At 38.3% G+C, this 13,645-nt stretch overlaps 1 protein-coding gene across 1 annotated transcript; it reads left to right on the top strand.

The window, feature by feature from the left end:
• The first annotated feature begins 40 nt into the window (after positions 1-40).
• On the top strand, positions 41-9,761 carry LOC116119843 (DExH-box ATP-dependent RNA helicase DExH8). Its single transcript, XM_031405773.1, has 14 exons — positions 41-431; positions 897-1,074; positions 1,778-1,951; positions 2,189-2,336; positions 2,589-2,912; positions 3,334-3,480; positions 3,560-3,740; positions 4,626-4,906; positions 5,002-5,124; positions 5,217-5,361; positions 5,532-5,800; positions 5,872-6,060; positions 8,565-9,092; positions 9,341-9,761. Exons 1-14 carry the CDS (start codon positions 272-274, stop codon positions 9,551-9,553), a joined length of 3,060 nt encoding a protein of 1,019 aa, XP_031261633.1. The 5' UTR covers positions 41-271; the 3' UTR covers positions 9,554-9,761.
• Positions 9,762-13,645: the final 3,884 nt, after the last annotated feature.

The following is a 13,645-nucleotide window of genomic DNA, read 5'->3' as shown; positions in this document are numbered from 1 at the left end:
TACCTTCCACATAACTAGCACCACCATTAGCCCAGCAAAAAAATAGTCAAACAAACTGAACAGGACGCTGACTCCCGACGACTCCTCCCCAAGCTCACGTATTCTCTATCTTACTCAATCACTGCTCCAGGAAACAACTATAAAATCGGAGGCGCGAGGGAGACTGACTTTGCAAAGGCAACCAAGACTCTTTGCATCCTTCTTGCTTAAGCAAACGGAACTTAACAATAACATCGAGGAGAAAGAATAAGTGAGGGGGAGAGTTTTCACAATGGGATCATCATCTCCGACGTCCTCTTGTAGTTCTTCGTACATGTTACCGTTTTCCTCCTCGGAATTTTCGTCTCTTCCCGTGTTGTCTCTCAGAGAGAAAATTGTCGAGAAAGTCCTACAAAATCGCGTTACTCTCATTGTCGGTGAAACTGGCTGTGGTACTTCCTTCATTTCTATTTACTTTCTACTTTAATTGTGCTTTGTGCTTTAATCTCTAATTTTTGTCGAAATAGTGTTTCATTTGGTAACATTTACCGTCTTGAGTCTTCTTTTCTTTTTTCTTCTTCTTCGTTTTTTTTTTAAAATTGGTTTAATGGGTTAATTTTCGGCTGTTAAATTTTGGCGCTTCGCTCACACGTCCTCTTTGCAATTTGGCTATTTGATTATTGCATGTGTGTTCATGGCTTTGAATGCCGAAACTGGTATTACTTTATTTGTGATTTCTCAAGCCTGTCCTTATTCAGTGGATGTTTGTTGACTTCTGTATAGTTTCTTCTTCTTCTTCTTCTTCTTTTCTGTTAATACAACTTTCATAGTTCTTATTGAAAAAAAAAAAAAAAAAACTGATTGAATTAACTTCCCTCCTCTTTTTGATGTGTTTGTTTGTTCCATTGATAATCAAGGTAAGAGTTCTCAAGTTCCACAATTTCTTTTGGAGGAAAACATGGAACCCATTTTGTGTACACAGCCAAGGAGATTTGCTGTTGTAGCTGTTGCTAAAATGGTTGCCAAAAGTCGTAATTGTGAATTGGGTGAAGAAGTTGGATATCACATAGGGCATTCAAAGCGCTTGTCTGAAAGGTACTTTGTGATATGTTTCCTATTAGTTGATTTATCTTTTAGAACTTCAAATTTTTGTATGCCGTTTGTGGTTGTGTGATTGTGTCCCCCGTTCTACTCTTTTTTTTTTTTTTTTTTTTTTTTTTTTTTTTTTTTTTTGGTTCTTCTTCTCTCTTTTCTTCACTATCCTTCTGGTTTTAGAACTGTGATCTTACTGTGGGTGGAGAGAAATGGGATGTACTTTTGGACACTTCGGTTTTCCGTTTTGATGCCTAAATGGCTTTAAAGAACACTCAACTTTCAGATGGATGAGAGGAACTTCTTTTTGTAAATGAGTTGAAAAAGGTCATTTTACTTTCTTGTTATTAGCCTTGCACTATTACTTTGGCAGTTACTATTAGGCCTATCCACATTTTTAGGAGCTTTTGATTGAATTTTGTTAACATTTGATTATAAGTGTTGAGAATTCTTACAATCAACCTTAATTTTTATACTTTTAAATTAATTACTTGATGTCTTTTATATTTACTGGCTACTATTATCTCTCTCCTTGCCCTGTTTCACTTTTAGCTTCTTTATTTTCATTTTTGTTCATGGTTAAAAGAAATTGACGGATAAATTAGTGCTTGATACTGTCAATTTGCGTTAATTACATTTTTGTTATCATTTTCTGCAAAATGTATACTTGGCAATTTTTAGTTACCTTTTTCATATGGCATTGCAGATCAAAGATTGTTTTCAAGACTGCTGGAGTTTTGTTGGATGAAATGCGTGACAAGGGGTTGAATGCACTCAAGTACAAGGTTATAATTCTTGATGAAGTGCATGAAAGATCTGTTGAGTCTGATCTAGTTCTAGTCTGTGTGAAGCAGTTCCTAATGAAGAAGAATGACCTGAGGTTGGCATCCTCTTTTATTTTAGCATTTGCCAACATTGTGGCCTTATGTTTAGCTGTAATTAAGGTTTCATTAAGTTTACTTCTTAAAGTTTGGCATATCTGGTGATTGTACTCTATTTGTGATTTATTTATTAGAAAAATAGAACTCTCATCTCTTGTAATTGTATTAAACACTTCCTAATTAAACTTGGTAGGAGCATGATTGCATAAGGGTTTATGACTTCATATTTTTTCCAGGTTGGTTTTGATGTCTGCAACTGCTGATATCGGAAGATACAAAGATTACTTCAAGGACCTTGCAAGGGGTGAAAGAGTCGAAGTGCTCGCAATCCCCAGTTCTAACCAGAGAACAATTTTTCATCGAAGAGTTTCTTATCTTGATCAGGCAATCACTTTACATATTCAACTTTATGTTGGCAGTTACTCCTGTCCAATCTAGATTGCTGCAAATTTTTTTTTTTTTCTTTTTTTTAAACTTTAGGAGATTGTATATGCTCATTCAGGCATGTGAGAAGTGAATTTATATAAAAATTATGTCAAAGAGGTTGTTATACATCCTTTAATAGCACATGACCTTTTAATTTCAAAGAAATTCCTTTCTCAAATATCTGATGCTGATGTTACTACTTTTGCCCAGGTAGCTGAATTGCTTGGCATGGATCCTGGAATACATTCAGAATTATCTTTAAGATATTGTTCTGGTCCAAGTCCGTCTATGGCCAATGCTGAAATTAAGCCTGAAGTGCACAAACTTATTCATGATTTGGTGCTGCACATACATGAAAATGAGACAGATATTGAAAAGAGCATTTTGATTTTCCTTCCAACTTACTATGCCCTGGAGCAACAATGGTACTTTCTGGAGCCACTCAGTTCCTCTTTTAAGGTTCACATTTTGCATAGTAGCATTGACACCGAGCAAGCTCTCATGGCTATGAAAATCTGGAAATCTCATCGTAAGGTAGACCTTTAACTAGTTATGCCTCTTTAAACTGCATATGAATGTAAGTTGTGGTTGAGAGAGAGAGAGAGAGAGAGAGAGAGAGAGAGAGAGAGAGAGAAGAGGAGGGAGGGGGGGAAGGAAAGTTGATATATTTGTACATGTATTTTATTTTATTTTTTATTTTTTGGTGGTATTGTCGTAATTTGATATGCTTTTTTTGTTGAAAAGATTAGCTGGTTAAGTTCTTATGCTGCTCCACATGACATGGTTGACTCTGTAATTTCTTATTCAGTTTAGAGCAAAGGTTAGGAATAGAATGTGAACTAAGTCTGACTTCTATAATTGTCTTCTATTTCCAATGTCTTAACACCTTGCGTGGATTCTCTCAGTGGATATAGACTTTAATTACTCATCTCATTGTTTGTATAATTTTACACAGGTAATACTGGCCACAAATATTGCTGAATCATCTGTGACAATACCCAAAGTGGCATATGTCATTGATTCATGCCGATCCTTACAAGTCTTTTGGGACGGTAATAGGAAAACAGACGCTGCAGAGCTTGTTTGGGTTTCTAAATCTCAGGTATTCAGGAAGTTATTACTGTTTGCCTTTGATTGCTTTTCTTTCCAAATTTAGGTACTTAAATTCAATAATGCTGTAGGCAGAGCAGCGTAAGGGAAGAACTGGTAGAACTTGCGATGGCCAGGTTTATCGGTTAGTTACAAAATCATTTTTCAGTAAGTTTGAGGATCATGAGTGTCCAGCTATACTGAGGCTATCATTGAGGCTACAAGTACTTCTTATTTGCTGTTCTGAATCTAAAGCAATCAGTGATCCCAAAGGTATAAGGTTAAGACTCTGGTTTTAGAAATTTGTGTTGCATATGTTGCTGCATATATAATGGACGTTTTTCCCTTCAGTTATAGATTCCTTTGATAGATTTCCTAATCGGAAAGGGAACTGCCAAGTTTCTTCCATTTCTTCAATGGGTGGAACCTCTGGATATCTAAGTTTCACCTCAGTTGAATAATACATTGGAATTTGCTTGGGTTGAAATCTAATCTTTGCTTAATGTTGAGTTGAGTCTGAGCTAAAGTCTTGGCCAAACTGGGCACCCTGAAAATGGATTAATGATTCTAGGGTAATGAATTTGCAAATCTGATGCTTACATAACCTGCAGTACAATTAGGCCTGTCAATTTGAAACTGCAAACATTAATTTTTTTTTTAAAAGAAGTAAGATGCCTTGCACTTTGAGTTGTCTGTACTTGTTTGATATCTCATCTTAGCAAAAATTATAGATTTATAGATTACTGTCTTTCTCTAATGACTCAAGCACAAGCAAGTACTACTTACTAATCTAATTATTCATAATTTTTTTAATTTACTTCATTATTTTAAACCCTACCATGTTAGTGCTTCATCACTCATTTAATACCCTTTTGGCTTCTTAACTTCTTCACGTGCAGTTAATGTGAATGATTCCAGTTGTTTCTAATACATATTGTATAGAGGCTTAATGAAAGTCAAGATACACAAAGTGTTAATATTGTCTAGTGAGAGTTTAAGGATGCAAATTTAACTTTTACTAGAAGTCTAGAAGAAACATAAAATCAGAATACTGTATGCCATTATTATTGCTAATCAGGATCTTGTATGTAATGAGCCATTGCAATTGCACTCTGATGAAAATTAAAGGGGCATTGACTGATGGAACTTTGATGTTAGGCTTGTTGCAGAAGGCTCTGGATCCACCAAGTGCTGAAGTTGTTGGAGATGCATTGAATTTGCTTGTTCAAATGCACACTTTGGAGAAAACATCTCCAAGGGGCCGGTATGAGCCTACATTTTATGGTAGGTTACTTGCCAGCTTTTCGTTATCCTTTGATGCTTCTGTGCTTGTGCTCAAGTTTGGGGAAATTGGCATGCTTCGTGAGGGCATTCTGCTTGGTATATTGATGGATACACAGCCTCTACCTATTCTTCATCCTTTTGGAGATGACAATTTGGTATTGTCAATTTAGTAAATGAACTCTACAGTTTCTGGATGCACATAGTTGTTGGAAAAACTGTCCCTCTTTGTTAAACTAGTGTTTTACTTCAGTTTACAGAATACACAAGCTGTTACTTTGGTGGAGATGGCAATAACAAAGTCCTAACTGGTCGAAAGGAGGTGCTACTAATGGGAAACTTATGTGCGTTACAGTTTTGGCAACGCGTTTTTAAGGTAATGTAGCATCTTTTTGCTTGGATTTTCAGAGATTGATTTTTTAATTGATTTTAAATTTCTTAAGTAAAACCCATTCTCTTTCTGTGAAGGATAAACAACGTCTTGACCACTTGAAACAACTTCTAAAGTTTGATGAAATGAAGGCTACAACGTTATTGCTGCCCAAGATTGAAGAAGAATGGTGTTTCTTCCATAATCTTGTGCAATCATCAATACATCATGTCTCTGAATTGTGTATGAATCTATAACTTTATTGTAATTTTGCCCCTTTTTTGGGTTGAAACAATCTTGTGCAGTTTTACAGCATCTTGTTGATGAATAATTGCATTTGCATTCCTTCTCTTTTTCTTTTTTTAATTCTCTCTTCCTGTATGTTTACAAGTTTGAATATATTTTTTTTTCAGATGAAGATATACTGAATTCATTGCACAGGTTTCGGCCCAAATTCCTTGGTATTTCTAATGGACTGCCAACCTACTATGATCCTTATGAATATGATCATAAATGCCTTCTCAAGTGTCAGCAACATGAAGATGTAGACGCACTTGCTGCAGATAATGAGCCCCTTGAGGCAGCTTGTGAAACAAGGAAATGTGTTGCTGTACCATTTGTTGCTCCCAATCAATTTCAATCCAATAATGTGGCTGAAAAGCTGGCAAATGTTATCAAAGAGGTATAGTTTTTGTGCGGCTAGTTTGCAGCGATGTTGACATATTATTGATCTTTCCTTGTAATGTTTGACAGATAAGAGTTCAGTATATGGAAGACATGTCCCATAATCAGCTTAGAGATGCTAATGGTTCTCATGTCCTGGGGGAAGCTCCTTTATGTGTTTATTTTGCCAGAGGTTCTTGCAGCAGAGGTAGTCAATGCGCTTTTTCGCATTCACTTCAAGCAAAAAAACCTACATGCAAATTCTTTTTCTCTTTACAGGTATCTTACTTTACTTGAATAAGTTCTCTAAGTGCTTATATAACTCTTTCCTTTTTTTGGATATTGGTGCATGGTTATGTTACTGATGGGAACCTTTGTCAATTTAAAACAAACCCAGCCACAAAACAGTCCAAAACGCAAAAATGGCAATCCAATTCTAGAATTAAAACTGTAATGTATTGATTAAATAGAAATGAGATTCTAACAGAACAAAATGGAAACAGCAACAAGCCAAAAGAACAGATAATTCCCAGCAGTTCGAGGAGCTGGGACCTCCCTTAATGACCCTTTGAAAGTATGCCTGTCCTTCCCTAAACTCCCCTCCCTTTATATACTAATCCCTTAACTAAAATATTCCTCCAAGTTGTTCCAGCAGTTCGAGGAGCTGGGGACCTCCCTTAATGACCCTTTGAAAATATGCCTGTCCTTCCCTAAACTCCCCTCCCTTTATATACTAGTCCCTTAACTAAAATATTCCTCCCATTAACAACTTGATTCCCCATCACGTGAATATTTGCCAACCAACTCCCACTAGCAAACATGCCCACTCACACACCCAGCACCCTACGGCCCTTATGCCTTTTATATTGATAGATTTTACTATTGGGAGGTCTCATCATTACCCCCCCCTTGAAGAACCACCTTGTCCTCGAGGTGGGAAGATGGAAGATTTTCACCCGACACCACACCGCTCCTCCACTCCTTTACCGCCCTCTTCTTCCTTACTCAACTCTTCCTTATCTTCTGTCATTCGCCGGAAAGGAGTTGTTCGCCGTGGATAGAAGTTGTGATTGACCGGTGGATTTCGTGTGGTACTCGGGCTTTGATAACTAGAGGCTGTCGCGGCACCAGATGGTGCCTCTTCCCAAGTTCGGCGCGCTAGCGAGGAGTTGTCGGAATATCTCGGCTGATCGATGAAGGGAAATGGCCTGGGGTTATTTGCGATCTGATTTAACCCTTGACCCGTTTTCCATTGACCCAGTTTCTCTACCCGGCCCAAACCCAGCTGCATTTAAACCTTTGCCTAGTCCATTATCAAATTGCTCAAGCCCACATTCAATTGTATTTGTTATTCCCTGTTTACCCAGCCCAACTGAAATAATTCCTCTATTAAACCCATACAGCCCAACTGGTTTTACAGCGCTATTAAGCCCAAACTTCATTTCTTTTAAAGCCCAATTGTTCTCCTCTATTTTCTGGGCTAACTCAATTAATTGAATTAATGAATTGGGCTGGCCCAATTTGACTTCAGCTTTTATCTCTGGTCTAAGCCCGTTTAAGAAGGCAGCCCACAATGTCTTCTTTCTCTTCACGCAATGGAGCAGATAGAGCTTCAAACTTCCGGCGATATTCTTCCACTGTACCAGTTTGTCGGATTCCCATCAGTGCATCATACGATCCTTCTTCCTATGAGCCATTGAACCAATGAAGCAAGGCAAGTTTAAAGGCGGCCCATATCGTCTCCACTGGAACCAATTGATCGCGTCACCCTCCATGCAAACGGCCATCGTGACCAACCTCTCATTCTCGGCGATTCTGTACACATTGAAATAACGCTCAATCCTAAACAGCCACCCATAAGGATCTTCCCCTGTGAAGAGCGGCATCTCCAATTTTCTGTTGCCAATTTCTTGTCGTGGTCTCTCAGTGTTCATCATTTCTCCATTAACATCTTCTTGGTTTGGTCCTTGATTTCCTGGGATTTCTGTCAATCCATTACCCTCACCCCTTCTTGCTTCTTCTTCATCGTTACGCCTCATCCAGGCTAGCATTTTCCTTAAGCACTCTTTGATCGTTCCCAAATCTTCCTTCATCGATCCAATTTCTTTCTCCATTTTCGTTTTTAGCATTCCCCAACCTTGGCTCTGATACCAATTTGATGAAAACCTCTGTCAATTTAAAACAAACCCAACCACAAAACAATCCAAAACGCAAAAATGGCAATCCAATTCTAGAATTAAAACTGTAATGTGTTGATTGAATAGAAATGAGATTTTAACAGAACAAAATGGAAACAGCAACAAGCCAAAAGAATAGATAATTCCCAGCAGTTCGAGGAGCTGGGGACCTCCCTTAATGACCCTTTGAAAATATGTCTGTCCTTCCCTAAACTCCCCTCCCTTTATATACTAATCCCTTAACTAAAATATTCCTACTAAAATATTCCTCCCACTAACAACTTGATTCCCCATCACATGAATATTTGCTAACCAACTCCCACTAGCAAACATGTCCACTCACATACCCAGCACCCTACGGCCCTTATGCCCTTTATATTGATAGATTTTACTATTGGGAGGTCTCATCAGTTACCGAACTTTGTGGGTCACTCAAAACCTAAATCTAGACCCTTTGAACACTATCCCATTTCGGAATCCAACCTAAGCCTGCTCAGGAGGCTGTTGGATATAATTTTTCTTAAGAAACTTCATTTGTTACTTACTAATCTGATGTTGTCTTTGTACTTTAGTTTGTATGTTCTGATTGTGAAAGGGGACCTGCAGGGTTGTCGTAATGGAGATTCATGTGGCTTTTCTCATGATCTGGGTCAATCTGCTTCATCTGTCAGTTCAACCGCTTGCCTTCAAGAAGATGGGGTTGCTAATGCTGCATCCCTTCTGCGATTGTTTCCTACCTCTTCAGATGGATGCATTCTTTTGTTGGATGACACAGATTTGCATTTCAGCTCAAATTTTGCTTCCCTTTATGATCCACTTAAAATAATCTCTACAACATGTTTGTCGGACACCTCTATATGCAACCCTGCAATGGCAGGTGTTAGAATTATGTGGGGCCTCAATCATCCATATGAGAACATCATTTCCAAATCAGGGGAAAATCTGATCCCGTGGAGTGAAGTTAAGTGTGTGCTATGGTTTCCAAGTCTTGATGGCTATTGTGAAAATTTGGAAAGACAGAGAATTCTGGTGCAGAACTTTTTTGAGTACTTAGCAATCAGAATATTGGCCCATGCCTTGTATGAAGTTCAAGTTATCCTTACCATGAACAATATCAAATTTTCTCAACTGCAGGTAATTGTTTAAAATTGTTTTACTCTTGCAACTTCCAGAATGGCTAATTTGATTTACTGGTATAAGATGATGGTCATGCAATTGAATTTTTTTTTTTTTTTTGTTTTTTTACCTGTGTAACAAATAAGTAACATGAGCAGTTCTGATTGAATGATGGAAAGCTATGTTCAGATGGTGTAGCCTATAAACATTGGTGGTTTACATGATGATGAGAAGTTGAAATTTGAATTTTGTGTTTGTGGTTACAGGTGGAAAAGTTGGGAAGAGACAGCTTCTTCTTCCTGACGGAGTCATTTCCGTTTGATGAGATGAGTTTTGGGGAGTTGGCGGATTCTGTCAGTACAAAGAGGACAATGTTGGTTTCAAGGCCCATCTCCTACGTCTTTGACCTGCACCCTCCTACTGACATTCAGTTTGGCGACTATGCTTCGTTACTTGACAAATGCCTTCATGGAGAGTGATTTTCATGGCTTCTATGTGTGGTTTTATAGTTAATATCTGTATGCATTTAGTAGTTTCAGTCTTTTAGAGGGGCTTTTCTGACCAGGAAGCAATGTTTTGTTTTGTTTTGTTTTCAGGTTTCCTTGATAGAAATACCCCTCTTAGTTTAGAAGCAGAATGTATATAACTTTATATGACGTCTTTAATAAAATCAAAATTTAAAATAAATTAATATATTACATCATGTGTTTGCCATATATAGTTTTATATCAAGATTTTATCTTACAAAACTAGGGCTGTAGCAAGTAGCTTCGCTCGTGATGAGCTCAGACTTGACTCGTTAAATAACGAGTCAAGACTGAGTTGGAGTTTGACGTTGGGCTTGTTTATTGTTTCGAGCCGGAGTTCAAGTATGGGTATACTCACTCGGCCTCTTAGGTTTGGTTCTGGTTTTAGGGGATTTTTGGCTAGATTTCAAACCTATAGGGACTCATTCGTACTTTTTTAAAGGTATTTTTTAATATTTCAAAACTTTAGAGACTAATCTAGTTTTTTTGGTCATTTTTGCAATATCTTAAAATTCTAGGGACTAAATTAAATATTTAAATTTTAGGAATTAATTTACATTTTTTTATATATTTTTTTTTGTTGACATCATCGGTCTAATCGACCGATTGGATCGATCATCCCAGGAATTGGGCCCTTGATCGGGTCAATGTTTGATCTAGTTTTCAAAACCTTGCTTGCAAACTTTGAGATGCTCACAAGCAATTGACGAGCTTAGGGAGCTTTCGATTGTTTGCTAGCTTGATGAAGCTTTACGTATTTGGGTAAGTTACATAACTTACCCAAATACACGAGCTTTCATTGAGCTGGCGAACGATCACGAGCTCCCTAACTTATGTATGTGTATCTCCAAATATTTCCCTAAACCAATACCCCTTTGACCCTTTCCAAGCCATTCACGAACTTTAGTCTCCAATCTTCGAACTTCATCACCTTTCCACTGCCGTTCACCTTCCAATTCATTGTCAGCCTTCAAACGACGAAAGTGCAGCTCTGCCTCGTTAATTGTTGTCATTTTTTTTCTTATATATAAAGATTTAATTAACATAAATTATCTTGTGTTTTGAAAAATATATTAAGTGAGATATGTTTGTGTTGACGCTTGATTTTGGATGCCAACGACTCGCACGTGCAAAGTGCGAAGAGGATCTTAGAAATTACACGTGATAGATCCATGAGATTTGAATATGGAACTGAGATTATATATGTTGCAGAAAACATAAATAATAGGCTAACAAGAGAGGTTTTTATAATGGTTAGGATGCTCAAACAAGCGACTCCTACATCCACTGTTATTTTATTGATCTTTGACTATTTCTATGATATTGTCCGTAAGGCATACAAAGATGAAGAAATACAGTATTTACAGAGAGAAAGAATTGAGCTTGAATATATGTTTTAGCTCTCATATGCCCAACCCCCCTCTTCGGAAAGAGAAGTGCCAATTTTTACACCTAAACACTCAATGTAATGAGTGTTTTGCAAGTTGTCTTGACACATGGAAGACTCTCATCCATTCATTTATTGAAAAGAGATAGAGTTGGTATGAATATCTTTGATGAGATATAGGCTTGACAGCAAGTACAAAAAGACATTTATTAGGCTGACATAAGCGTGACTTTTGAGGCATAACAGAAGCCCCCCAGTTTTTGGAGTGCGTAATCGCGCTTCAGAAACTAAGGTCTTTGATCTGAATGGCTGCAGTCTCGAACTAAAGAGCTTGAACTATTCTTGGCGTGATCGAGTGCTGAGAGCTAGGAGCTGATCACGATTTGTTAGGAGCTCGACCTGAAATCTGTTAGGAGCTAGACCTGAAATCATAACAAGCTCGACCTGAAAGCAAAACGAGCTCAATCTGAGCAAATTGAGCTCAACTTGAGAGCAAAACGAGCTCAACTTGAGAGCACGACAAGCTCAATCTGAGCAAAACAAGCTCAATCTGAGATCATAACGAGCTCAAATTGAGAGCAAAACGAGCTCAATCTGAGATCATAACGAACTTAATCTGAACAAAACGAGCTTAACTTGAGAGCAAAACGAGCTCAACTTGAGAGCAAAACGAGCTCAATCTGAGCAAAACGATCTCAACTTAAGCAAAACGGGCTCAACTTAAGAGTAAAACGAGCTCAATCTGAGCAAAACGAGCTCGACCTCAAAGCATAACGAGCTCGACCTGAAAGGTCATAACGAGCTCGACCTGAAAAGGTCATAACGAGCTCGACTTGAGAGGTCATAACAAGCTCGACCTAAGAGCATAAGAGATCAACGATCTCAGCGTGTGATCAGCGATCTGAACGCGCGATTTAAAGCTAAAGATCAGCGATCTGAAGTCGAGGATCAAGACCACATGTGCGTGCGATCTGCGATATGGCCATGCGATCGGAGAACTCTGACGCGTGCGATCTGGCCAAGCGATTGGAGAATTCTGACGCGTGCGATCTGGTATCTAGCCACGCGATTGGAGAACTCTTACGTGTACGATCTGGCCACGCGATTGGAGAATTCTAACATGTGTGATCTGGCCACGCGATTGGAGAATTCTGACGCAGGTTTGAGATTTGAGCACGCCATCAGGGAACTTGGACGCATGTTTGAGAATTGGACCTACATGGGCCACCAAACTGTTGACGCTTGATTTTGGACGCCAACGACTCGCACGTGCAAAGTGCTAAGAGGGTCTTAGAAATTACACGTGATGGATCAATGAGATTTGAATATGGAGCTGAGATTATATATGTTGCAGAAAACATAAATAATAGGCTAACAATAGAGATTTTTATAGTGGTTCGAATGCTCAAACAAGCGACTCCTACATCCACTGTTATTTTATTGATCTCTGACTATTTCTATGATATTGTCCGTAAGGCATACAAAGATGAAGAAATACAGTATTTACAGAGAGAAAGAATTGAGCTTGAATCTATGTTTTAGCTCTCATATGCCCAACCCCCCTCTTCGGAAAGAGAAGTGCCAATTTATACACCTAAACACTCAATGTAATGAGTGTTTTGCAAGTTGTTTTAACACATGGAAGACTCTCATCCATTCATTTATTGAAAAGAGATAGAGTTTGTATGAATATCTTTGATGAGATATAGGCTTGACAGTAAGTACAAAAAGACATTTATTAGGCTGACATAAATGTGACTTTTGAGGCATAACAGTTTGTAATTTCCGTTCTTGAATTAGTAATTAATATGCAAAAGATTTGATTGTATGTTTTTTTTATTTACGTATGTAACAAAAACCAACCGTATCAATACAAAATCTTAACTTGAACACGAACGACTTACGCATACCCAAGGTTTACCGAAACGATAAGTTGATACCCAAAAGGTTTTAAAACGACAAACAGGTACCTTCCGTCATGTGCTGTTAGTGATTTCTGTTTGTTCATAGTGAAAAAACTAAAATGCCCTTAAAAGTTTGATATTTTAGTTTTTTATAAATTTAAAAATTTCTAAAAAACCCCCAAGATTTGCTAATTTAACTAAACACCCCCATATATAAAAAGTTTGTTAAATGGCAAAAATACCCCCACACCCGCAGTGCCAGATTCCGGCCACTACCGTCGGAATCTGGCCAAAAAATTGTGTTACGACACAGACTCGTCGGATCTGTGTCGTAACGTGTCAATTTGGCCTTTTCCGACTAGATCCGTGCTGATCTTGGGCCAGATCTACGGCTAGATCCGGCCATCGTGGTCGCAAAACTCCATCTGCGGCGTCGACGGCTAGATTGGCCGTAGATCTGGCCTTTTCTGGCCAAATCAGCCATTGATCTGGCCGGAAAAGGCCAGATCGATGCGTTTACAGCACAGATCCGACGGGGCCTGTGTCGTAACGCAATTTCCCGCCAGATTCCGACAGTGGTGGTCGGAATCTGGCACTGCGGGTGTGGGGGTGTTTTTATCCTTTAACAAACTTTTTATATATGGGGGTGTTTAGTTAAATTAGCAAATTTAGGGGGTTTTTTAAAAATTTATAAAAAACTAAAATATCAAACTTTAAAGGCACTGCCGGAATCTGGCACTGTGGGTGTGGGGG

Source organism: Pistacia vera, unplaced genomic scaffold (genome assembly GCF_008641045.1).
Source record: "Pistacia vera cultivar Batoury unplaced genomic scaffold, PisVer_v2 Contig908, whole genome shotgun sequence".
Lineage (NCBI taxonomy): Eukaryota > Viridiplantae > Streptophyta > Magnoliopsida > Sapindales > Anacardiaceae > Pistacia > Pistacia vera.
The sequence above is the reverse complement of the archived record's forward strand: the minus strand, read 5'-3'. Positions and strand labels throughout refer to the sequence as shown.

What these genes read in the sequence shown, in the direction of transcription:
- LOC116119843 (XM_031405773.1), top strand. Translation starts at nt 272, where the DNA reads ATGGGATCATCATCTCCGACGTCCTCTTGTAGTTCTTCGTACATGTTA. An exon ending in GAGTTTCTTATCTTGATCAG is followed by an intron (nt 2,337 to 2,588) that starts GCAATCACTTTA and finishes ACTTTTGCCCAG; the next exon opens with GTAGCTGAATTGCTTGGCAT. An exon ending in TTTGGGTTTCTAAATCTCAG is followed by an intron (nt 3,481 to 3,559) that starts GTATTCAGGAAG and finishes ATAATGCTGTAG; the next exon opens with GCAGAGCAGCGTAAGGGAAG.